This window comes from Laetiporus sulphureus, assembly GCF_001632365.1.
Source record: "Laetiporus sulphureus 93-53 unplaced genomic scaffold LAESUscaffold_57, whole genome shotgun sequence".
In the NCBI taxonomy this organism is placed as follows: domain Eukaryota; kingdom Fungi; phylum Basidiomycota; class Agaricomycetes; order Polyporales; family Laetiporaceae; genus Laetiporus; species Laetiporus sulphureus.
In genome coordinates, this window is record NW_024468566.1 from 1 (window position 1) to 22404 (window position 22404).

General features: G+C 55.0%; 9 protein-coding genes across 9 annotated transcripts; 6 read left to right on the forward strand and 3 right to left on the reverse strand.

Moving 5' to 3' along the window:
• On the reverse strand, positions 1-1618 carry LAESUDRAFT_730925 (P-loop containing nucleoside triphosphate hydrolase protein; the record flags this gene model as incomplete). Its single annotated transcript, XM_040909930.1, has 5 exons — positions 758-1618; positions 553-702; positions 422-497; positions 247-369; positions 1-193 (listed from the first exon to the last, which is right to left on the reverse strand). Coding segments are annotated over exons 1-5 (1397 nt in total), but the record flags the coding sequence as incomplete, so codon positions are not given.
• Positions 1619-5497: 3879 nt separating this feature from the next.
• Positions 5498-6582, forward strand: LAESUDRAFT_663394 (carbohydrate esterase family 1 protein; the record flags this gene model as incomplete). Its single annotated transcript, XM_040905061.1, has 4 exons — positions 5498-5702; positions 5750-5841; positions 5898-6292; positions 6357-6582. 4 exons carry the CDS (start codon positions 5498-5500, stop codon positions 6580-6582), a joined length of 918 nt encoding a protein of 305 aa, XP_040759378.1.
• Positions 6583-7766: 1184 nt separating this feature from the next.
• Positions 7767-10981, forward strand: LAESUDRAFT_815720 (uncharacterized protein). Its single transcript, XM_040914716.1, has 2 exons — positions 7767-7985; positions 8033-10981. The coding sequence occupies exons 1-2, from the start codon at positions 7771-7773 to the stop codon at positions 10671-10673; spliced, it is 2856 nt and encodes a 951-aa protein (XP_040759379.1). The 5' UTR covers positions 7767-7770; the 3' UTR covers positions 10674-10981.
• Positions 10735-11325, reverse strand: LAESUDRAFT_452451 (uncharacterized protein). Its single transcript, XM_040902528.1, has 2 exons — positions 11280-11325; positions 10735-11226 (listed from the first exon to the last, which is right to left on the reverse strand). Exon 2 carries the CDS (start codon positions 11121-11123, stop codon positions 10797-10799), a length of 327 nt encoding a protein of 108 aa, XP_040759380.1. The 5' UTR covers positions 11124-11226; positions 11280-11325; the 3' UTR covers positions 10735-10796.
• Positions 11326-12551: 1226 nt separating this feature from the next.
• Positions 12552-13820, reverse strand: LAESUDRAFT_815721 (proteasome endopeptidase complex beta subunit). The gene is made up of 6 exons (XM_040914717.1): positions 13730-13820; positions 13579-13673; positions 13450-13526; positions 13115-13391; positions 12854-13055; positions 12552-12786 (listed from the first exon to the last, which is right to left on the reverse strand). The coding sequence occupies exons 1-6, from the start codon at positions 13760-13762 to the stop codon at positions 12673-12675; spliced, it is 798 nt and encodes a 265-aa protein (XP_040759381.1). The 5' UTR covers positions 13763-13820; the 3' UTR covers positions 12552-12672.
• A 60-nt stretch (positions 13821-13880) lies between these two features.
• On the forward strand, positions 13881-14689 carry LAESUDRAFT_452523 (phosphatases II). The gene is made up of 2 exons (XM_040902529.1): positions 13881-14540; positions 14589-14689. The coding sequence occupies exon 1, from the start codon at positions 13982-13984 to the stop codon at positions 14501-14503; it is 522 nt and encodes a 173-aa protein (XP_040759382.1). The 5' UTR covers positions 13881-13981; the 3' UTR covers positions 14504-14540; positions 14589-14689.
• A 127-nt stretch (positions 14690-14816) lies between these two features.
• On the forward strand, positions 14817-15144 carry LAESUDRAFT_730933 (uncharacterized protein). Its single transcript, XM_040909931.1, has 2 exons — positions 14817-14972; positions 15051-15144. Exons 1-2 carry the CDS (start codon positions 14828-14830, stop codon positions 15137-15139), a joined length of 234 nt encoding a protein of 77 aa, XP_040759383.1. The 5' UTR covers positions 14817-14827; the 3' UTR covers positions 15140-15144.
• Positions 15145-15793: 649 nt separating this feature from the next.
• On the forward strand, positions 15794-17752 carry LAESUDRAFT_752523 (uncharacterized protein; the record flags this gene model as incomplete). The annotated part of the gene is made up of 6 exons (XM_040911730.1): positions 15794-15910; positions 15992-16178; positions 16243-16320; positions 16379-16624; positions 16681-16696; positions 16745-17752. The coding sequence occupies 6 exons, from the start codon at positions 15794-15796 to the stop codon at positions 17529-17531; spliced, it is 1431 nt and encodes a 476-aa protein (XP_040759384.1). The 3' UTR covers positions 17532-17752.
• Positions 17753-17884: 132 nt separating this feature from the next.
• Positions 17885-22236, forward strand: LAESUDRAFT_815724 (uncharacterized protein). The gene is made up of 8 exons (XM_040914718.1): positions 17885-18374; positions 18430-19217; positions 19274-19534; positions 19588-19849; positions 19904-20477; positions 20544-20912; positions 20965-21232; positions 21289-22236. Exons 1-8 carry the CDS (start codon positions 18079-18081, stop codon positions 22053-22055), a joined length of 3585 nt encoding a protein of 1194 aa, XP_040759385.1. The 5' UTR covers positions 17885-18078; the 3' UTR covers positions 22056-22236.
• The last annotated feature ends 168 nt before the right edge of the window (positions 22237-22404 follow it).

Below are 22404 nucleotides of genomic sequence, written 5' to 3' on the forward strand. Positions count from 1 at the left end.
GCAACCTGCATGAAAAAGCCGCACACAAGGGCTTGTCGCACGTTCATGTACAGCTTTCGCTGGTCTTGGGTCGAGACGAGGGCAATCTCGTATCGCTCCATCGTCCGCTCCAACTGCGAGCGCACGTTGTCAGCCTGCGCAAGCGCGAGTTGCGAGAGGTAGTTGTTCCACGCCCAACTTCGGTCATGCGCATCTGGGTTCCTAAGTTAGAATGCAGATGAGCTGTCAAACGCCACAGGGACTCACTCTGTACGTAGCTGTTGTAAACGTTCAGCAATGTGAGGTGGTCGCCGTCCGGGACGGTCAGCAGCGCCTTCGCCGCGTCGGCTTCTCTCCGCTGATTAGGCGGACGTAGCCAGACGTTTGGCACTGAACAAAGTATCAACGATGTGACTAGCATTGCCAAGATCAGATAGCTCGCCTGAAAGCATCGCGACGATTGTGAGGATCTCATTGCTGCAGTTGAACTCGGGGCTGACGATCAGCATCTTCGCCATCTGCAGTAGACTCATGAATGACGTTTAGACAGCGCACGAACACAACTAGACATGCCTGAGGGTCAAGAGGGAACTCGGCCATGACTTCGCCAAGCGGCGTCAGTCTGCCTTCGTCATCCAGTACGGCCAGATAGTTGAGAAGCTCGAGGGCACGCATCAATGTCTCCGGTGCCGGCGCATCAACATAATCGAATCGCACAAGGTCCTACAAGACAGCCAAATCAGAGCCCAGGTCATGCAGTCATCGCAATGAAACGTACCTGTATACCCAGCTTCACCAGCTCTAAGACCGTATTGGCCAGGTTGCTCCGCAATATCTCCGGATGTGTTTGTTCTTCCAGCTCCTTCATGAAATCCTTCTCTGTATACAGCCGGAAGCACTTCCCAGGCCTGGTCCGCCCCGCCCTTCCAGCTCGTTGCTGCGCAGATGCTTTCGAAATCGGGCTGACAAGTAAGGACTCGACCCTTATACGGGAATTGTACACCTTTTGCTTCGAAAAGCCCGGGTCCACTACGTAGACAATGCCATCGATCGTGAGCGATGTCTCCGCGATGTTGTTTGATATGACAACCTTGCGGCCAGGGGGTCCGTCCGGCGTCCGAGGTGGCGGCGGTGGGTCGAAAATGCGCTGCTGCTGCTGCGGCGGGAGAGACGAATACAGAGGGATGCACACCAGCGGACCGACGCTGCCAGGGTCTTTGTTCATCGAATCGTCTGCTTCCAACTTGATTTTCCTGCAAGCATCCTCAATCTCCTCCTCCCCAGTGAGGAACAGCAGAATGTCGCCAGGCTTCTCAGCCCGATGAATCATCAGCACGGTCCTGATCGCCGCCTCCACGTAGTCTGGCTCTGGCTCCTGTGTATAGAATACTTCCACCGGGTGACTACGTCCAGGGACCTTGAGCAATGGAGCTGGCTCCCCGGATTGTGATAGTGAGAAGTACTTTTGGAACTTGAGGGCATCAAGAGTTGCAGACATGACGATGATCTTGAGGTCGGTACGGCGCTTCGCAAGGGACTTGAGCAGACCCATCAGGATGTCCGTCGCTAGTGTGCGTTCGTGCGCTTCGTCCAGGATGATCGTCGAGTATCGCTCCAGATTGGGATCGTTCATGGCTTCACGTAGGAGCATGCCGTCCGTCATGTACTTTAGGAACGTCGTACCTGGCTCGGTCATGTCTTCAAAACGTATCGAGTAGCCGACCTGCTTGCCAAGTGGAACTATAGAGGAATGTCAGACACCTATACTGCACGGTATGTTAGAAGCCACACACCGTCCATCTCATCCGCAACGCGTTTCGCCACCGACATCGCTGCTACACGACGAGGCTGTGTGCATGCCACCATCTTGCCCTTCGTGTGAGGGAGATCCGAAAAGCAGACGAACTGCGGTATCCTGGTATCCAAGTAAAATTCTGCTCTCATGGTCAGATATTTCTCCGACAGAAATTCTCTTACTGAGTAGTCTTCCCCGACCCCGTCTCCCCAACCATCACGATAACCTGATTATCGCTGAACTTTCTCGGACATCAGTTACGTTCTCCCGCCAGCCGAGGGTGATCTGTGCCTGAAGCAGACTCTGACCTTCCCTCATGAAGACAACGTGAAAGTGCGGGGCTTACCATCTTCAAGAATTCGTTCATTTGCGCATAGACAGGCAGCTTTTTCCGGACCTCCAATATCTTCTTGTATTGAGGCGTATGAGGCTGCTTCGTGAATGGGTTGTGGTCACCTTTCTGTGTCAATTCCTTGCTTGTGAGTGTCTTGAGAACAGCCAATTCAGCTTGAAATCGCATACCATTGCTTTTTGCACCTGTTGCGAGGTGACCTTCCTAGGCAAGAAGCCGAATAACGGTTCCTTGTCAGCAAGCGATTTCGCCGAGGCGGGGCCCTTCAGCGGAGGAGCGTTCGTGTACGGATTTTTGGACATGACAAACGTTGGCGAAGACAGGGAAGAGAGGAGGAGAAGAATGCCCGCAGAGATAGAAGGACGATTGTGGCGGATGAGCCAAATGTGGTCGTGCTCAGCGCTAATGCGTCAATTGTCTCGTGACCAACATCCAACGCGTTAGCTTCTGTCACGCTCCCAGCTTGCGGCGTCACCGAATCATCATGATGTGCACTTGAACGCGCGGCTTCAATGTTGTTAAGTCCACAATGTCTGACGATCATCAACAGCCTATCACTGGTGACAAGTGCAGAGAGTCTTGCATGGCTAGAGAGCAATGCCCAGCTACAACACTCCACGCAGTGTAAACAGGCTCGGATACCATCAACGGTGCTAGAACGCATAATGACATTCTCCATCGTCGCTATCGAGATGCATCTGGCTCTGTTTTAAGGTGAGCTCTTTGATCTGTGTCTGAACGGCACATCGGCAGGGAGCATCAGCGCCATGAATATCCGCTTTTTGACTAGACCCCAGCCTCTCGAGCTTCACGATTTCTTTAACTGAGCATATCCTTAACTCCTTCACGGTCTCTCCCGCATTACCCTCCCATCACTCTGACGCCTGTTTTCCTGCGTGTTCGCTCTCCTGACCACCCTGCAATATTCGATACCGGCCAGCTCCAAGCACGGCAGACATGACGCGATTTATAAATGTGGAAAATCATGTGGGAATGTCAGCTGATGTCTTACATTTGTGGCAAAGCTTTGCCAATTTAGCATTTAAACAGCAAATAGTGCACATTCACAGCCAAAGTGAAACATTTTCAACATGAAATGCCATGGTTGCAAATATTTGTCGCATGTGTAAGAAATCAGTCGACATTCACACACAATTTCTCACATTGATAAATCGCATCATGTCTGCCGTGAAGTCTGCATCATTGAGCTGCGAAATTCGAATGTGTCATGACATGTGTGACACAATTATGTGATGGGATGCGTAGGCGCTCCTGAACATCGTGTCGCACTGTGGCAGGTGTGGCTTGAATGGATCTTTATAAGACATGGACGTTCAAAGAAGACGAAATCTGACGACATGGCATAAAATGTTAGCGTCATCGACATGTTGTAATGAACTGACCATTTATGGCTGGCGGGCTCGTGCTAAGGCTCCAACTATTTATACTATTTACACTCCTGAGGTGTAAATAAATAGTATATAGTAAACAGTTGGTATATATGTAGTATAAACAGTTTATATAAAGTTTATATAGTTTTTTTGTCCCATCTCTTAGTGGACTTCTACTCAACTGTGAGCAGCCTCTGTGATTGTTGGGACCCTTAAGGAGCTGGGTGCATCAACACACACATGATAGTGAGCAGAAAACAAGCATTCAACTTCAACACTTGCACCACGAATGACAAGAAAATCTCATGTCATACAAAAAATAACAAGAAACTCATGTTCATGAGTCTATATGATGATCAACTGTCAGTGGTGGCTTCTATCAAACACAATGACTTTCAACTGGCTCACTGTTGCACTGTCAAATCTATCAATCGTGCACTCAATAGCCTCATGTCATCATAAAACTATTTATACTATATATAAACATCTATTTACTATATACAGCCCAACCTGTAAATAAACAGATATAGTAAACAGTTAAAACTATTTAACATAGTATATAGATAGAAATGTTGGAGCCTTAGCTCGTGCCGTGTCTGAGAGTCAAATCGCGTAAGAACGTCTCTCATAACTTCTCCGTCCCTGCCATCATTTCTGCTATATGCTGCAATGGTTCATATCCTCTGCATTCTTGAGCTCTCCGGCGATCCAAGACGCGTGCTGAACCTTCACGATGACGGATTAACCATCAGCTGGATGGTGTAGATGCGGCAGATACGTAGTCATGGTGTGCACAACTCACCTCTCGTGAAATCCAGGTGTCAAAGTCGACGCATGTATGCAATCATGGCGGCGTTCAAGCTAGGCCGAATAAGCCTCATAGCAAGTTCTTATGCATAAACAGAGACCACGTCGGATTATCTTGAACTTGCTAGGAACAATTCAGCTTGAATTACTCCAGTCATGACAACACACAAAATCGGATCATGAGACGATGACATACACTAGTAGCATCGAGCAATTACAAAGACACGGTAGGGGCGCCGCATTCCGCCGCGCGTCTTACCAGGTCTTAGCACCGTACGGCATAAAGTTTTGTGTTCATCATCATCTGGTCCTTCAATTAGTTAGCATAAGCGGTGCTGCTCGTTACTGACTTGAACTGGCGGAAACCACGCATTCACAAAGACTTGCGGTTTACACGAGTACGTAGTTGTTATATACTCCTTGGTGAGCTGCTAAAGTGAAATCGGCAGTGGTCGAGTGTATTGCAGCAGCGGCAAGTACATGCAGATATGGTATGGTCGCGGACACGATGGGCGGAACTTCCATATGCTCATTCCTTCCTGCAGCCTGGTGCATAGTCATTGATCTCGGCATCCCTTCGATCCTCTTTCGCGGCCAGTGTCTGTGACGTCGCTTTCGACTGTGTTCTGCATCCATGTTTGCAGGTCATGCGTGCCGTCGCGGCTTCCAGGATGTCTTCAGAACGGCTCAGCAGTGAATTGCTCGGATGTCGCAAATTGTCCGTATTCCATCCGCCGCTGTGAGTCGGGTAAGCCTCGGACAAACCGTCGACCCATCACGGCTCTCTGGCATCTATGCCGTTAAAGCCATACGACAATTCTCCGAACGATTCAGGCCTGTCTGCGAACAGAGTGTGTCGTCGCAGGACGCATGTCACACAGTGGCCGCAGAACTATACTGGAAGCGTCGGCCTCCAAGGTAAGCATTGTCGGCCTCGTTATTCATGGCGAACACACACTGGCTTGGCTCACACAGCGGGCTTTTCACGGCCAAATCCCCTTCCGTCCTCATACAGCGGAACACGAAGCAGTGACGACCGCATGCTCGTCCTTGGTCACCGTTGACAACTGCTCGCGTGGGTGCGTGCCGCATGGACAGAAGTATAACAACCCATTGCTTGCTACCAGAAGTGGGTCGTCGAGCCTCTCTACTGCCCAGGTTCTCGCCTTCACGATGCTTTCGCTCAAGGCAACCCTGAGCTTCGTGGCTCTGCTGCCCTTCGCCCTACTTGTTGCCGGCCAGACCAACCTCAGTGACATCCCCGCGTCGACGCTCTACCAGATCACCGACTTTGGTACGAACCCCAACAATGTGGCCATGTACGTCTACAAGCCTGCCCAAGTCGCAGCGAACCCGCCTTTGCTCGTCGCCATGCACTGTGGGTGCCTGCTGCTCAGTTGGGACTTGGCCTTGACGACTTGACAGACTGCACGGGCACGGCGGAGGCATACTACTCTGGTTCTAAGTTCGCCGAGCTCTCTGAGACGTACGGCTACCTCGTCCTCTACCCATCTTCCGTGAGCATCGTACTCTAGATGCCCACATACACTTCTCACCCATCACACGTATATAGCCCCACTCCGGCACCTGCTGGGACGTCTCCTCCAACGAGACGCTCGCCCACAACGGCGGGAGCGACTCGCTCGGGATCGCCTCCGCCGCGCTGTTCGCCATCGAGTACTGGGGCGTCGACGCGAGCCGCGTCTTCGCCGTCGGCACGTCCTCGGGCGCGATGATGACGAGCGTGCTCGCGGGTGCATACCCGGACATCTTCAGCGCGGGCGTCGTTGACTCTGGCGTCGCGGACGCGTGCTTCTGGCTCCCCGACGAGCCCGAGGACAGCTGGAACGCGCAGTGCGCCGAGGGCGAGCTGATTCTCACCGGTGAGGAATGGGCGCAGCGCGTATACAACGCGTACCCCGGCTACACGGGTGCGCGGCCGAAGATGCAGGTCTGGCATGGAACCGCGTGCGTACCGTAACCTAGTGCCTCCCCGCTCTCAGGCCAGTGATTGCTCATCGGCGTCCACCAGCGACACGACCGTCTACCCGCAGAACTTCTACGAGTCCATCAAGCAGTGGACGACCGTCTTTGGGTACCCGACCACGCCGATCTCGAACGTCTCCGAGTCGTACCTCCCGAGCGGATACTCCAACTCGACTTATGGACCTATGTTCCAGGCAATCCTCGCGCAGGGCGTCGGCCACACCGTCCCCTTGTTCGAACAGCAGTATCTCGAGTTCATGGGGATTGCGTGAGGCGTTCCCTCCGCTAAGTCCTGAACGGCGCTGGTCTGAGTACCTGTTCTCGTGTCCGTTGTGTATTTCTTTGGCATACAATCGGAATACGAACCATCGGAGTTTCCTCCTGCACAATTGGAAGGATGGTGTGGACTGTGTGTCATTGGCTCGACAGAGCATGCTTGGCGGCATCGTCATCTCCGAGTCGGAATGCGATGAGGCTCGCGTCAACGAGACGAAGAGAAGTTCGGATATCAGTAGAACAAGAACTTGGCTGATTTCCAGTTCAACGTTCAGCGCTCGTTCAGCCTTGATTATTGCCACAGCGACAACGCTGCCACTTGCTCGCACCTTCTCGGACTCGCATTCTGCCTGGAGGTGACAGCGAAGGACACGAAATGTTCTGCTTGAAAATACCGCTGGTGTCACTTAGTAATCTGCTCTGTCGCTGGAGCAAAAGACATGAAATGACGGACTCACTCTCAGAGCAAGGGAATGTGTCTGTGTGTGCATTTAATTTGAGTGACTGTATGCGTGACCTGTTCGTAGTTTCGGCGTCAAGGCATTCATTTGGCACATCGCCTGCGGGTCTGATGAGTCTATGTAGCATGTCCATGAACGGTGTTCTCGCTGAGCACATCAAAATGGCGCATTCGATCTGCACTCACAAGTCGTCGCGGTGAATGCGAGTCTGGTAAAGACTTTTTCCGACACATACCCTCAGACCTTGAAGCTTGATGCTGCGGTCGTTCGTGCTGATCACACTGTTGTGGATATCAGGACGTACACTTTGATAAGGCTGCAAATACACTCCGGTGAGCCGTTCTCGTTCTCACAACATTGCATTATTGAGCAGCATCAGCGCACTATGTGGTGCCCTCGCCGCCGGGAAACTGTGGTTCACACATGACATCGAGGGTGGGGGATTAGGACGCGCGAGCGTGGCAATGGCGATAAGCGTGGCCGACGGCAGAAGAGGTGGGTGAGACGACTCGCAACTATCGCGGCCATCGTGCATATATGCGCCTGCTCCATTGGGCCACAGGGCGCACAGCGCTCGCGTCGGCGACCAAGAGAGGCAGCCCGGGCGCGGTCCGAGTGCTCGGTAGACGCCGGACGAAGCGCAGGTCGGCCAAATAGGGCACAACACTCCCGGCTCAATATAGGCCACCCGTCTTTTCCACTTCTGCTCAATATTCGCTCGCAATGTTGCCACGGTCCAAGCTCACAAAGCGACTTGCCGCCGCCGCAAAAGTGAGGCAGTGTCGCCGCCTTTCCTCGTCCACGGCGGAGACAGGCGAGATCAAGCCAAAGCAGGCCAAAACTGCCGACCATGAGATTCGCGAGAAGGCACGCCGTATAAAAAAGGCAGAGCGAGATGAGCGTATGGATATCACCATGTCCATGACCCCGGTGAAAGAGTGAGCATGCTTGCAGTCGCTAGTAGAGCTACTCTTACGTGATACAGGTACATGGGAGGTTTCACCCGTCCGCGAGACCTTCGCATCTCGAACTGGTTCCCCGGCGGAGCCTACCTCGCCAAACGCAAGAAATACGAGCCGCCTCCGCCAGAGGCGTACACCTCGCACACCGTCTTCCTGCTCGAGACTCGCTATCCCGTTCGCCACGAGCTCGGTCGCAAGGACGCGATCGAGCACTTTGTCGGCGTCTGCCGCACCGGCGACTTTCCCGCCGTCCTTCGCAAGATGAACTCACTAAACAGCCCGAGCGAGGCGCGCCTCGCGATGGACAATGCTATCTGGCCATGGGTTCATCCAAAGGCAATCAAACGTCAGGTATGGTTGGAGAAGGGCGAGACCCTCCAGGAGACACTTGCACGCCTCGAGAAGGAGGACGAGGCGGCTGTGCAGGCGATGGTCGAATGGGAGGAGAAAAGGGAGCGTGAGAGGCCGATGGAGGAGGAGGAGGAGGAGCGACAGGCGCAGGAAGCGACATCCTCGCGCTACCAGCGAAATGGACTGCGCCATCCTGATGCACAGCGCTTCTTCAAGCGACAAGGCCAGGGCCGACAACCTGGGTCTCACGAGCTTGTCGCGACCGAGCTTCTCCATCCAGAGGGCAGCGATGGCCAGATGTCTCAACGGCGCATGTTCCACTTCTCCCTCCGGGCTGCCGCCGATGAGCCCGGCTCGTTCGAGTCGCGGACGACGATCCCCGGTTCGTCGTGGTCGCGTCCGCCAAAGCCGTCGCAGGACTCGGATGAGTCGACGGTGCCGACCTACTACGTCGAGCGCAAGAAGCAGCGCGAAGCGATCTCGGAACGCAAGGAGGAAGAGGGCGGGCTGATGGCGGAACTCAGCGCGGGCATCCTCAGCGACAATGTCGCTGCGAAGACGCGCGCCCGCCCGGAGAAAATCCCCGTCGAGGTTCGTGACCCCAAGGAGGGCAGCGTGCGCCATCCGAGCGGGTTCGAGCCGCCAACGCCCGAGACGCACTTCCATCCGGCGGCGGCGAAGGTAGCTACGGAGAATCATCCCATCCTCGCAACCGTTAAGCAACTCTGGGACGAACGGCCGCCCAATGCAGAAGCACTTGATCACGATGCGAACGTAGAAAGCGAGCTCGCTCGGAAGAAGACAGCCGTGGATGTGGACGGCCCCGCCGCGGTCCTGATGAGCAAGGTGCGCACAGAGCAGGGACCGGCAGGCACATTCGACGCACTCTCGTCCTCGGGTGCTGACCTTCACGCATCCTCCGCGGAAATACAGCGGAGTATTCCGACTCGACGGCGCAGACCAGAGCCGCACCCGGAGGACTTGGTGTCCCAATTTTACATCGAGCGCAAGCAGGAGGAGGGCGGGCTGATGGCGGAGCTGGATGCGGGCATCCACGGTGAGGGGCTCGCGGCGGAGACTAAGGAGCGCGCGGAGAAGATTCCGGTGGAGGTGCGCGACCCCCGAGATGGGACGGTAAGGCATCCGAGCGGGTTTAAGCCACCGACTCCGGAGACTCACTTCCATCCGGCGTCGGCCAAGGTGCCGACGGAGGACCACCCGATCGTCTCGACTGTGAAGGTGCCGTGGACGGAAGCGGGCGGTGCGGTGGCGAAAGGTGAGAATGGGAACGATAACGGTGCCGGAATCAGCGGAGGAAGCGGGAGCGGTTCTGCTACACGAGGCCTGCACACAAGTGCGATCGTCCGTGCGACGGAGGTGCAGGACGCGGAGCTTGGCTTCATGTCGTCTGCTCTCGAGGAAGCGCCTGTGTCTGCCTCTGAGGCTGCAGTTTCGCCCAAGGTGCGATCTCATAATCACGCGAGAGAAATGAGGGAGAACGATCTTGAGGAAGATGACGAATATGAAGACGAAGAAGAAGACGTGAATGCTGAGGTCGTAGAAGGCAGTCTCGACGAGCTCACGAAAACACTTCGTGGACGATACTTGCCCACGCTTGCAGAGACGCCTTTCTGGCGACCGCTGCTCACGGTGACGCTTGGTACTCGGCCGCTTGCGACGACATTGGTGCGGCTCTCGCGGGGAATGCCTCGTGGGACACCATTCTACGCGACGATTGAGCCCGAGGAGCGATTAGCTCTTCCGTCGTTCCCGTCGCGCATGCGCAATCTGCGTTTGAACCGTATGGAGGGGCTCACGCTCGACATTGCGCGCCTGCTCGCGGGCGAGCGTGGTGGTTTCCTTGGGTTCCGCTGGAACACGCAACAACGCGGACGCGGGATCAACGGCGAACAGCTGGAGGAGCCTATTCCGGAAGAGTTCCGCACGATTCAGGTGGGTGTGGGCGAGTGGTACGAGCATGCGGAGGACGTGAAGGAGCGTTTCAAGGAGGACGCAAAACAGGCTGGCGTAGAGGGCTCGATGGAGGTATTTGGGCTCGACGACCGTGGAGCAAGGACGGACGGCGTGCCGTGGCCGTCATCGTCGCGTACTACGGAAGACTCGCGGCCGATGACGTTGGAGCGGTTCGCGAAGATGCATGGGGTGACTTTCGAAGGCCTGAAGGGTAGGGAGTTTAAGAATGCGCGTGAAGCATTTGAACGCGAGCATTTCGACGAGCTGGCGCAGGTATATGCGAAAGGCCACAGCACGGTCTTTGCGGTCAAGAGTTGGGTCGAAGATCCGCAGAATTGATCAATGGACACCAGGCGAGCCGCATGGTCCCCTACATGCACACAGCACCATATCATGTACCTTCTAGCATTATAGTATTCAAGCATGCACGCATTTGTCATCTGTATGTAGCAACATCTCTGCTCAATATCTACATGTTTTTTTTACAGTCGTATCTTCTGTGCGCTTGCGCACGATGTCTGCGTCGTTATCTGTCTGCTTCTGGCACGGCGCTTGGTAGTCGTCGGCTGTCGTCTGTGTCGGGCCTGTCCACAGGGCGGAGCGAGCCCATGATTCCGCTAGGATCATTTTGAACACATCGTGGCCAGCCATAATGCATATTTCTTGTGAAAGATTTTCAGATAGCCTGAGTGGCTCGTCAGGCTGGCCATGGAAGCTCCGATGGGCCAACAGCCAGATTGCGAAAGCGATCATCAGCAACGCGCGTGCACCGCCCTGGAACACTGGCATTTAACTAGAAGCAGGAGCGCACGCAGGTGCATGCCCGAGCTGCAAACGACCGCATCCCTTCACCATTGCTTTCGGAGAATGCCTCTTTGCGCTCAAATTCTTCCTGCATCCATTGACGTTTTCAGTAGAGCTCGCGTACTCATTGAAGGAGTTTACCATATTATACAAGGGCCATCATCTGAAGCACGGAGAGAACGAGGCGCTGGGCTCTCGACGCCATGGATAATGTCTACAATCAGCTAGACCCGAAGTATTCTTTAGGAGCGCATGTGAGCGTTGGCACCGGTGGTGTGTGCCATTAGTGAAGTTTGCTCCTGTAGATCCCACGTTATTAGCAATGGTTTCCCCTGAAATCGCGAGCAGACACAAGAGGAAGCGAGATGCAATATGTGCGCTACGATGTGGGCCGCGCGAGAGGAAGGGCTTGAACCAGCCGTCCATACCGAGTCAACCTACATTATCTTCCACAGCTGGACCCGCTTTCCGGAAATCCGTCATCGACAGGTTCGGATGCACAACGATGTGATAACCTGCCATGCGTTCGTCCAGCATCGCGCGAAGGAGAACAAAGATAATTTGGAGCAATCCCTGAGGACGAAGGTTCCTACGTCGCGAATTGGGCTGCCTGCAGAGTCGCGAGGTGCGTCGGGGTAAGCTGTGCTCGAAGGAGTCGTCCTCCACAATTCTGATGGATATTCTGCCAGGTTCGCCCTTGGGGCCAGGATGCCGTCTGATCAGCAGAACGCGTCGACAAAGCAAGAAAGGTGAGAGTATAAGGGGACAGTGGTCGAACGTCCTGCAGGATACAGTGGGCTCACGCGTGCGCCTAGGCATCATGCCGTGGAACTAGGATGCGGTCGTCAGCCTGCAAGTGCTGACAATTTTCATGAGCATGCGAGGAATAAGCCTGTCCGGCACTAAGGGGCGGAGGAAGAGTTGCAAGGAGGAGCAAGAATCACTGTGTATGGCTTGAGTTGGAGAAGGCGCAGCTTACCCACCGAAGCGTGTGAGAGATCCGGATGTCCCTCCAAGGCCAATACTACTATGCCTTGTCTGTGACATGGCTTAGTGGCATGCAAATAGCAGAATGTGCATGCCTAAGTTCAAGCCTTCAATCTCGTTGTATCTCGCTGTATCAGTCGATAGCATGCTGTAGGATAGAAGCAGTGCGAAATGCAAGCGTGTGCGGTAAGTTGGATATTGCATAAAGCCCGTTAAACTACATAGCGTGAACTCATGGAAGCGTCGCGTTTCGTGACTTGGACGAAGCGAAACGTGGCTTGCATGTGATTCATGTTGATGAATGGCCAACGCTGAGCCGCGAGCTCATAGATCGGAAATAACGGGAGCTTTCACCAAGCAAGTGCGACATCCGACATGTCGACCACGCCATTTCCTTCGACGAAGTTGCCGTATGCAATCACCAATAGGTGTTCACTCGAGGTTGAAGATCGCGCGTAAGCATCACAATATCCAGACACAACGACGTACATGCCTCGCTCTCCGCATCTGTCCATAATTATATACAGCTCCTGTCGTCGGCCTGAAATCACTGCGTCTGAGCGCCATAGCCTCGAATCTGCTCTGCGAAGCTCCACTCGGTGGTAAGCTTCTGGGGTTCCGAGATGGACACTCCAGCTGAGGTGACGGTAGCGACTTGGTACTGTAGAAGGCATAGTGAGAACGATGTCAGGCGATAGATGAATGCAGCTGTGCGGCCCGCGATGTACCTTGTCTATGCTGCGCGCATCACGATAGTAGAGCACGCGCATACAGTCATCCAGAATCTTGCGTCCTTGATCTTCTGTGATGGCGTCTGGGTTGGGATCAACAGAGGTACGGAGGAGGGGAATGGCGATGTGTGCGCCGTAGCCAGTGGCAATCGAGGGCGCGGAATACGTCGTGCCGAGCAGATCAACGAATGCCAGGTATCTGCCATGCAACAGCCCTCCAGTAAGGTATCACCCAAGAAATCGCAACATGGCACTCACGGCTTGCCATCCTGGATTCCACCCACGAGCAATGCATTCCAGAGCGGGTCCATCTTGGAGCGGCGGCCATACATGACGCGCGAGAGGTATTCGTGCACCTCGGCAGGACCGAGCTCGTGCCCGTCGCCGTAGGTGAATTCCTCGACCATGAGCTCATCGAGAGTGTGCTGAATATACTGGAAGTCCGACATGTCTCCGGATGCCCCGACGACGGTGGACGAGCCCACCGGGTGCAGACGTTGGATGTTTCTGAAGCGGGCGAGCGAACCGTAAGATGCTATATATAAAGTGCTCATTAGGATTGTCGGGGTGGGACGTTGTTGGCGAAAACTGACCGAGGTTGTCGGCAGCCATCATGATGCCATCCTTGTAACGGATAGCGAGGACACTGGTGCCAGTAACGATGGGCTGCCTGTGCGTCGATCAGAAAGAAGCAGACTCTCAATAAGGCCACAATGTCTCACTGAGTATGTTGCACGCCATCTGCGAATGCATCCTTGTGGTGCGATGGGCGATGGTGCAGCGGGAACGTGTTGTACTGGTCGTACATTTCGTTTCTCTGCGAGTCATCTACTATCAGCACCTTCTTCAGTGCAAGGCAGACATAGCACACACCGGACGTCCCCAGTTCGTTGGAAAGTGGTCCATGGTGAGAGTAAGACGGGCTTGAGGAGAGAAGAGCTGTGGACGCGGTCGTAAGCTTGCGCCAGACTCGAGCGCTATTCGAGCACGCGTACGCGCGTCGACGCGCTTTACGTAATCGACGGTGAGCGTTCACATATCTCTCAGTCCTGACTGATTGTGGCGTAGCGTTTCAAGTTGAAACCGCAACGTAACAATCCAAGCTCAAGCTTCACGACATTCCTTATGGCCCCAAAGTCGAAAGCGACAAAGCAGGGAGATGCAGCGAGCCTCATTTACCCTCCATTTCTCTACCTAGGTCCCCGCACGTCCAGCTCAGCCGCATTTATCACCGCTCATGGCATCACGCACGTCCTTAGCATCGGCTCTACCCCGACAGCGAAGGTGGCGTCCGTCTCGTACCACCGTCTGCCGCTGACAGACAGCCCAACCGCATCCATCGACAAGATTATCGGGCTGGCGAGCGCCGTCATCGACTCAGCGAGAGCGGGCAAAATCCTCGTGCATTGCTCGGCGGCGGTATCCCGCTCGCCGACGGTCGTCGCTGCGTATTTGATGACAAGGTGTGGGCTGTCGCTGAAGGACGCGCTGGGATTGATTGTCAAGGCGAGGCCGGCTGTGTGTCCGAATGAGGGATTCTTGTCGCAGCTGAAGGAGCTCGAGATGGAGCTTCGTGGAGAATGCTCGCTGGACGTGGATATATTGCCTGGCAAGAAGGAAGATCGATTGGCTCTGTTTAACTCATGAGGTCCTACGGGCACCGCAGGCCGTATCTCTCTAGACGGTGAGATTTACGCTGGTACTGGATGTCGTGGACGCTGATACGGCTTAGTCTCCCTGCAGATTGCTCGCACAAGTTGATCCGACATATCCCGCGGGCGACAGACCACGGTCCGGGAGCATACCACCAGGAACGATGCCCTGCCGTGAATGAAGGTTTCGAGCCGCACCTCTACACCAACTACGGACGTCCGCTGAACGTCACCAACCGTCCAGTTGCATTCCAACACGTCGAGACATTAGGGATATCGCACAGAACGCGGGCGGCGACCGGAACGCTCAAACGACGGGATGGCGAGTCGCCGTTCTTTGATCGAATATGGCTACCGGCTTCACATTGTCGTTTTCTGGTGTTATACTGGGAAAATAACACCGTTGATGGTGACAGCTCTACTAGCAAATGATAACGGGCACAAACGGGAAGAGCCCGGAAGTCGTGAGTCAATGTTGACAGCAAACGTTTCCCTGTGGTCTCCTCATTGTGACAAATACTCTTCTTATCGGTGACATTTAGAAATAGCGGTTGAGATCAACAAAGTGGACTATGATATCAATCATGCAAACAGGGACTTGGACGGACCTCCAGTTGTCAATATGCCCTGAAGATAGCCGTATCAGTGGGAAGCAGATGGTGATGAGAAATGGACAGGTTTGACATGGGGTGGGAATGTGCAGGAGCTAGGTCCTGGGGGCAGTGTAACAGGACTCAGGCACGATAATAGGCGGTGATGCTGCTTCAATCTGAGCAAATGTCGGCGCACGGCGCTCAGTTCTAGTTCAGTTAATGCTGCATGAATGGCAGAAATAACAAGGCACGTTCAGTAAGGATGCATATATAGAGAACGAATTTGCTTCAGTTTTGATCACTGCATCGGGCCTACAAAAGATCTAAGATTTACAGCAGATGTTGGCGCTTAACATTCAACTGCACAGTTGACTATTGGCGAGGCAGGGCTCATCTCATCGTCGCGGGAGGAACCAGGTTAGCTTGTTCCTTGCAGCCGCTCACCTCGTCATTGCGCGATGGATCTGGTTGCCGCCTGACAGCGCGATGGCCGCAACCGCAGAACGCCTAGGACGATGGCGATGAAACGCCGCAACATCGTGTATATCATCAATCAGTGCCCGGTCCCGCGGATGATAGCGTTTTCGTCTCTTCTCTCCTGCCACCCTTCAAGGGGCCGTCGGCCTCGTCTCTTGCAGCAATTTCGCCAAGTTGGCCGTCTTCTTTCCTCCATCCAGCTTCCAACATAAGCTATGGCGGTCCGCGGCAGATCGTTCGTCCTCTGTCTGCTCGCCCTGCAGGCCTGCGTCTTGCGATGCTGCGCCTGGCAGCCACCGTATCACGCGTTTCAGTGGACGTTCGGCAACAACGTCAGTGGGTCGGGTCCTATTCGGTGCTCGTGTGTGCCAAGGCTGATGGATATGGTCTACTGTGTCCGGTGACGTGAATAGTATCTCGAGACTGAGCTCGAGGAATGCCAGAACATGACCATCGTCGTCGAGTCGCTGTCGAGCAACTCGTCGGAGCTGGGTGTGCCGCCGTACTATCTCATTGCATTCGAGCTGGGAGGTGTCCCGACGACGCGCATGGTCGGGCCTGATGCCTCAAAGCTCTATTGGCAGGTTGGCCATCGAGAAGGTGCGCCTTATGCCTGTCAAGTTCGAGCCGACAGTTGATGGATTGATATGGTAATGCTTTACAGGATCGATGCTGATGCTAACAATGGTCGACTCGAATCACAGCACTGGGGGCGTTTCTCCGACTCTGTACAATGTGACAGGTATCTCAAGCTCCCTATCTCACCTATATTGTCAACTGAGACTGGCCCGCTACCATAGCCGGCAGCAACAGCTCTTGCCTTCCTTCTTCTTCATCTTCCACCGACATCGCGCGCATCACACCAAATCTCACTTCGTCTCTTTCTACCTGCGAACCCTGGGGCCTCACAATAACCAACGGGACGAAACCGTATACAATGGTATTGGCAGCTTTGGACTCACCCATAATGACGAATGCGACGATGGGCAATGATGACGATGTCTTTACGTACATCGATCGCGCGAATCCTGACGGTCAACTGTTAGGTAACGTTTCGTTTGGCCTTTTGATGGAGCTGAAAGCTGACTGTTGCATCCTGCAGCTGCTGTAGTGGATGCGTGAGCCTACTCTCTTTTCCACTTGTCTACGAGCTAAGCCGTTTGCAGCAACGGCCAATGGGGCTACGCAACTTCTACCATCAACACGGTCGGCTCGACAAATAACGACTGCGTCGGGCTGATCTCCACCTCACAAACACAAGCTCAAATTGCTGCGGAGGCAGCCGCTCGCGAGCGAGCTGCCGAAGAAGCTGCCAAGCGTCGCCGTGAAGATACAATCATTGGCGTCGTCATCGGCGTCGGCGGCGCATTGATCCTCATGCTCACTGGCGCTTGGTTGTACAGGCGACGGCAGCTGGCCATAGCACGCGGGATCTGGGACGGCCAGGACACGCGCGCGACAGGATGGGTACCAGATCCAGACATGGGCCCGCCGTCCGTGCGATCGTACAAGCACGTCAAGAACTACTCTACCGACTCGGCCACAACCGCCACAACCAGCATCCTCCTACTTTCGCGCACGCCGCCATACGAAGAGCAGCAGGCAGAGAACAGGGTGCTTGAGCGGTCGCCGACGACGCCCGCGCTGCCCCTGCCACTTGCATCGCCCAACTCGCGGCGGAACCGTAAGCAGCAAGAGGCCTCGTCGAGCACGTCGGACGCGTTTGGGGCGCCACAGCTGCCGAACCTCGCGTTCTCCCAGCTGTCGATGCCGATGCTACGCTCGCCGCAGGGACAGACGTACACCTCGCTGGAGATGAGCGACTCGGACGCCCAGCCGGACATCATCATTCAGCACCGCGATGGCGGGGTCGTGCAGGAGCTTCCGCCGCCGTACAAAGATTACTATCGAGGTACGAGCTCGGGCACTGGCACTGGTTCTGGTTCGAGGTAGGATGGCCGCGATGAGAGTATCTACCTTCTGAATGGACAGCGAGTGGATGTGCTATCTTGGGACAGACGAAAAGTAGCCTTCTTTTCAGTTCTCGTCAATGATGGATACTTCGGTATGGACGACGGCATTAATGTAACAGTGCTGCATGTAGTTATAAATATACGGTACATTCGCTTACTCACACATATACTGATGGCAATGCAATTATTATAATTTATCTCACAAAACTGCTTTGTCGTGCCCTGGCCACCGCAGAGGGCCACTGCGGTGAGTTCAGGGCCGGCACCTGCCTAATTAGGCAGCAAATCGTGGGCGCACAGTGCGACCGCGGCGAGAATTAAGGACGAGGTCGGGTCTCGACGACCACCATCGCCCATTCTCGTACGCTCAGTTTTTTTGCCTTTGCTCTGCTCGTCCCCGCTGTGTACCTGCTCCAGTACGGGGGTCTGTAATCCACCGCGAGCCCGCTGTATTGCCACATTATCCTATCCGGACCCACGCCTCCGTACGCCGCGTTCTGAGAGCACAAGTACTGTATATCACATCAATGTCTAACGCGTCTGCCCGCACCCCATCTCCGGCACTGTCAATGTCCTCGCGTTCGTCCACCCCGGAGGTCCCCGTGCAGCCAGATCACTTCTATGGCGCGCAACATCTCCCTCCGTCGCCGGACTCGGACGGCAGGACATGGCTCGACCCGGAGGATGACCCGCTAGCACAGCGCGGCATACCTGTATTTAAGCCGACGATGGAGGAATTCCGGGACTTTGAAGGCTACCTGAACAAGGTAGAGTGCTGGGGAATGAAGAGTGGCATCGTAAAGGTCATTCCGCCGAAGGAGTGGTTCGTTGCACCTATCCTTGCTGTTAGAGCAACCGTTGACTGCGTCCTGCTGCAGGACGGATGCGCTGCCGCCGCTGACCGAGCCGCTAGCGCAGGTGAAGCTGAAGAACCCGATCGAGCAGTACATGCTCGGTCGTGGCGGGCTCTTCCGACAGGAGAACATCGAGAAACGTCGGATAATGAGCGTTCGAGAGTGGGCCGAGCTTTGTGCGAAGGAGGAGATGCGCGCACCCGGCATCGACGACATCGGGTTGCATGCACGCTCGACGAACGGGAGTGCAAAGCCGCGCACGCGGAGGGCGCGCAGGAAGAGGGAGTCGGAGACTGCCGAACCCGAACACGCCATCAAGGCGGAGGAAGAGGAGGAAGAGATCTCACCCTATCTCGCACACCCGCACGACCAGGGACGAGAATCGCTCGCCTCGCCGCCAAATAGCGTCGCCGCGGTCGACACGCCCGCTGCTGATGGCGAGAATGTTGGCGCACCGACGCCAGCACCTCAGGCCACCGGTGTCGATGAAAACGTGAGAATTGGCTTCTCCGATAACGGAGATCCTCATCACGAGCCCGGAGAAGATGCCAGGCACGATGAAGAGGAGGAAGAGAAGCCAAGATCCAAGGGGAAGCGTGCCACGCAGACGCGTGAGGCGAGAGAGGCAAACCTTGCCGAGCGAGCAGCCAAGGACAAGGCGTTCTTGGAGACGTTTGACCCACATTCTGACTGGCTGCCACCGAATACCACTCCGTTTGATTATACCGTAGACTTTTGCAGGGAACTTGAGAGACGTTATTGGAGAAACTGTGGTCTTGGGAAGCCTGCGTGGTATGGAGCCGACATGCAGGGTATGTCAGCTGCTATGCTCCTAGAGATGCATGCTGACTGCATCCTTCAACGTCAGGATCGCTGTTTACGGACGAGACGAAGGAGTGGAACGTAGCTCACCTCGAGTCTGCTCTGTCGCGCCTGCTCCCGGCGTCGTCAAAGGGTTTGCCAGGCGTAAACACGCCCTACCTCTATTTCGGCATGTGGCGGGCTACGTTCGCCTGGCACGTGGAGGACATGGATTTGTTCAGCATCAACTACGTCCACTTTGGGGCACCCAAATACTGGTATGCCGTTCCGCAAGCCAGGGCGACTGCGTTGGAGCAGACGATGCGAGGTAAAGATCATTGAGCAGTGACGCGTGAGCGATATCGCTGATTACCCTTTTAGGATATTTTCCGAAGGACGTGTCGCATTGCTCTCAGTTCTTGCGGCACAAGTCATTTTTTGCTTCGCCGAAACTCCTTTCAAGCTCCTCATGCCGTCCGAATACGCTAGTGCAATGTGCGGGGGAGTTCGTCATCACGTTCCCGATGGGATACCATGCAGGATTCAACTTGGGCTTCAACTGTGCAGAGAGCGTCAATTTTGCGCTGGAGAGTTGGTTGGACCTTGGGCGTAAGGCCAAGGCGTGCGATTGTGTCAACTTCAGGTATGGTATATCTGACTTGTTCCGACAATGATTGTGCGAACGTGTGTCTTTCAGTGTCCGCATCGATGTTGACCGCTTGCTGCTTGAGCGGGAGGAGGAAGAGCGTGCTAAGCTCGAAGCTGACAAGCCTCGCCGCCCCAAGACAAAGCCGAAGCCTGGAAAGAACTCGGAATCCAAATCCCAAGGCAAGCGGAAGACTGAAGCGCCGGAAAGCCCGAGCAAGCTCAAGAAACCGAAGACAGCTAGACCGTCGAAGGGGAAGCAGAGCAACTCTTCCGCAGAGGGATCGCAGGCCAGTCAGTCGAAGGTGGCCCCTGCGAAGGTCACTCTCAAACTCCCACCGAAGCCAAAGGAGCCTGAGGCGTTCCCGTGCTGCTTGTGTGTCTCGATGGACAAGGAGAAGCTGCTCCGTGTGCACGACCCGCCTTTGTGGCGCACGGACGATGAGGTCGCGCAGGAATCTGCAGGCACGGAAACCATCTGGATGGCACATGAGGTCTGTGCGAACGTCATTCCAGAGACGTGGGTGGACGAGGTGGAAGTGGGCGAAGTCGGGCAGGACGGGACGCGCGCGAAAGAGCGGGTGGTGTTCGGTGTGGATGGGATTGTAAAGGATCGGTGGAACCTAGTGCGTGTCTTAAATTGCTTGTTTTGCTGCCTTTAGCAGACTACTAAACTGCTGCTTATGTCGCAGAGATGCTCTGCTTGCACGAGAACACGGTATAGGGCCCACGGAGCCCCCATTCAATGCACGAAGGGCAAGTGTCCAAAGGCGTTCCACGTCTCCTGCGCGAGAGAAGGAGCCAGCCACAATATCGTGTACAAGGAGCTCCGGGAGGTGGAAAAGGAAGTTGTCTTGCTGATTCCTCAGGTCGGTGCGGCGGCGACTAAGCCAAATCAGGTAGCACCCACAGGAGGCGAGCAGGCGGCCCTAGTGCCGATGGAGGGCAATATTGATGTGCAATCAGATGCTACTTCTGTTTCTCTGGAGCCCTCGGCGCCCACTGTCCTCAAGCTCATTCGCAAACTAGAGGTGCAGGTCTTGTGTTCGCAGCACAATCCCGTATGTATCAGTATTTACGGTGCGCATTTACATTTGCTGAACGTAATCGCAGGCCGTTGCGGAAGCGAAGAAACTGCTGAAGCAGGACAAAATTCGCAAAGAGCTCCTTGCCCTGCCGCCCATGTCGCGGATCAAGCTGCGTGTCAGTGCAGGCGTCTTCGAGGTCTCTCTCCTACGGGTTATTGAGGAGACAGGCTCTGTCGAGGTTCTGTGGGACCGTGGCTTCAGGAAGGAGTTCAAATGGGGTAGTGTGGTGTTTGGGAACACAGACGGATTGACGATCGGGCAGAAACCTGCCGAGCCTGCTGCCGAGCCAGAGCGTAAGTGGTGTGGAGATGGGTTTTTGACGTATGTTTTCGCTAAACTTCACTTTTAGAATACGTTCCGCGTCCCATTCAACCCAGGCCCGTTTGGCCCTCTTATTCCGCGGCCCCTCCCGTCATGGATTACCGCTACCAGATGCATGCCTCAACGTCCACACCACCTGTCGCAGGATCTGGGATGTCATCTCCTGCGCCATCCACGTCTGCGTCTCAGGCTTATCCTCCACCTCCGTCATACCCATCGTACGGGCCCAATTACCAGTACAAGCCGACGACATGGCGATACCAGCAGTATCCCGTGTCGAACTCGGGCTCGCAATACGGAGCAGCTGGGCCGTCAACTGCTGTCAGTTACCCATATTCCCCTTCGGCGTATCAGCCTTCCACATACCAGCCCTACTCTGGCTACAACTTTCAAATGCAGCCGCAGACGCAGCCAGCACAGCAACATTCGCCAGCGCAGTTGGCTCAGCAAGCAGAACAGTTGCAGCCGTCTCAGTCAATACCGCAACTTCAGCAGCCTGAGCCTCAATCTGAGCCTGAACCACAGCCACAGGTTCAACAGTTAAAACCCTCCCAACTTCGTTCCTTGCAGTGGCAAAGGCCATATATGGGTCCCAAAGCCATTCTTCCTGCGCCTTCCGTTGCGCGCCCGCCGATAAGCCAGACGGTGCCGTACCATCTGCATGGCCAGAGCCAGCAGTCATGGCAGACAGGTTATGCTACCCCCACTGCAGCCAATGCGGCTCCCTCTCCTGCACCTGCTGAGCCGGATCCCTCCCCTATGCAGCAAGCAGCACCTGCCAATGCGACGTCATAGAGGCATCGTGGTCGGAAGTAGTTCTCGCGAGACGGTACGGTAACAGAAGTTTGTATCATTATTGTTCCATACGTATTGAAATCCTTGGCTCTTGTGTAATGAAGAAGGAATACTTGTGCGCTCCTCTAAGTTTGCTGTAATGATACAATATGATTGTTGTCTATTACTAGTACTTTTACACGGTGTGAACGGCGAGGATGGTAGTGTCACTTCAGTGAGTACTACATAGACGCGCCGCGCGACTGTGATGGATCTCAAGAACTCCCGGGTCCGCTCTCGCCTATCCCGTCAGGGATCTTTAGCTTAAGTGGAGGAGTAAAGACCAACTCGAAACTGAGGGGTAGGCCTC

What these genes read in the sequence shown, in the direction of transcription:
- LAESUDRAFT_815724 (XM_040914718.1), top strand. Translation starts at nt 18,079, where the DNA reads ATGTCTAACGCGTCTGCCCGCACCCCATCTCCGGCACTGTCAATGTCC. An exon ending in GTATGGAGCCGACATGCAGG is followed by an intron (nt 19,218 to 19,273) that starts GTATGTCAGCTG and finishes CTTCAACGTCAG; the next exon opens with GATCGCTGTTTACGGACGAG. An exon ending in TGTGTTCGCAGCACAATCCC is followed by an intron (nt 20,913 to 20,964) that starts GTATGTATCAGT and finishes ACGTAATCGCAG; the next exon opens with GCCGTTGCGGAAGCGAAGAA.
- LAESUDRAFT_452451 (XM_040902528.1), bottom strand. Translation starts at nt 11,123, where the DNA reads ATGCCAGTGTTCCAGGGCGGTGCACGCGCGTTGCTGATGATCGCTTTC.
- LAESUDRAFT_730933 (XM_040909931.1), top strand. Translation starts at nt 14,828, where the DNA reads ATGGCGAGTCGCCGTTCTTTGATCGAATATGGCTACCGGCTTCACATT. An exon ending in ACGGGAAGAGCCCGGAAGTC is followed by an intron (nt 14,973 to 15,050) that starts GTGAGTCAATGT and finishes GGTGACATTTAG; the next exon opens with AAATAGCGGTTGAGATCAAC.
- LAESUDRAFT_815721 (XM_040914717.1), bottom strand. Translation starts at nt 13,762, where the DNA reads ATGGACCACTTTCCAACGAACTGGGGACGTCCG. An exon ending in CAACGAACTGGGGACGTCCG is followed by an intron (nt 13,674 to 13,729) that starts GTGTGTGCTATG and finishes GATGACTCGCAG; the next exon opens with AGAAACGAAATGTACGACCA. An exon ending in GATGGCGTGCAACATACTCA is followed by an intron (nt 13,527 to 13,578) that starts GTGAGACATTGT and finishes ATCGACGCACAG; the next exon opens with GCAGCCCATCGTTACTGGCA.
- LAESUDRAFT_452523 (XM_040902529.1), top strand. Translation starts at nt 13,982, where the DNA reads ATGGCCCCAAAGTCGAAAGCGACAAAGCAGGGAGATGCAGCGAGCCTC.
- LAESUDRAFT_815720 (XM_040914716.1), top strand. Translation starts at nt 7,771, where the DNA reads ATGTTGCCACGGTCCAAGCTCACAAAGCGACTTGCCGCCGCCGCAAAA. An exon ending in TCCATGACCCCGGTGAAAGA is followed by an intron (nt 7,986 to 8,032) that starts GTGAGCATGCTT and finishes TACGTGATACAG; the next exon opens with GTACATGGGAGGTTTCACCC.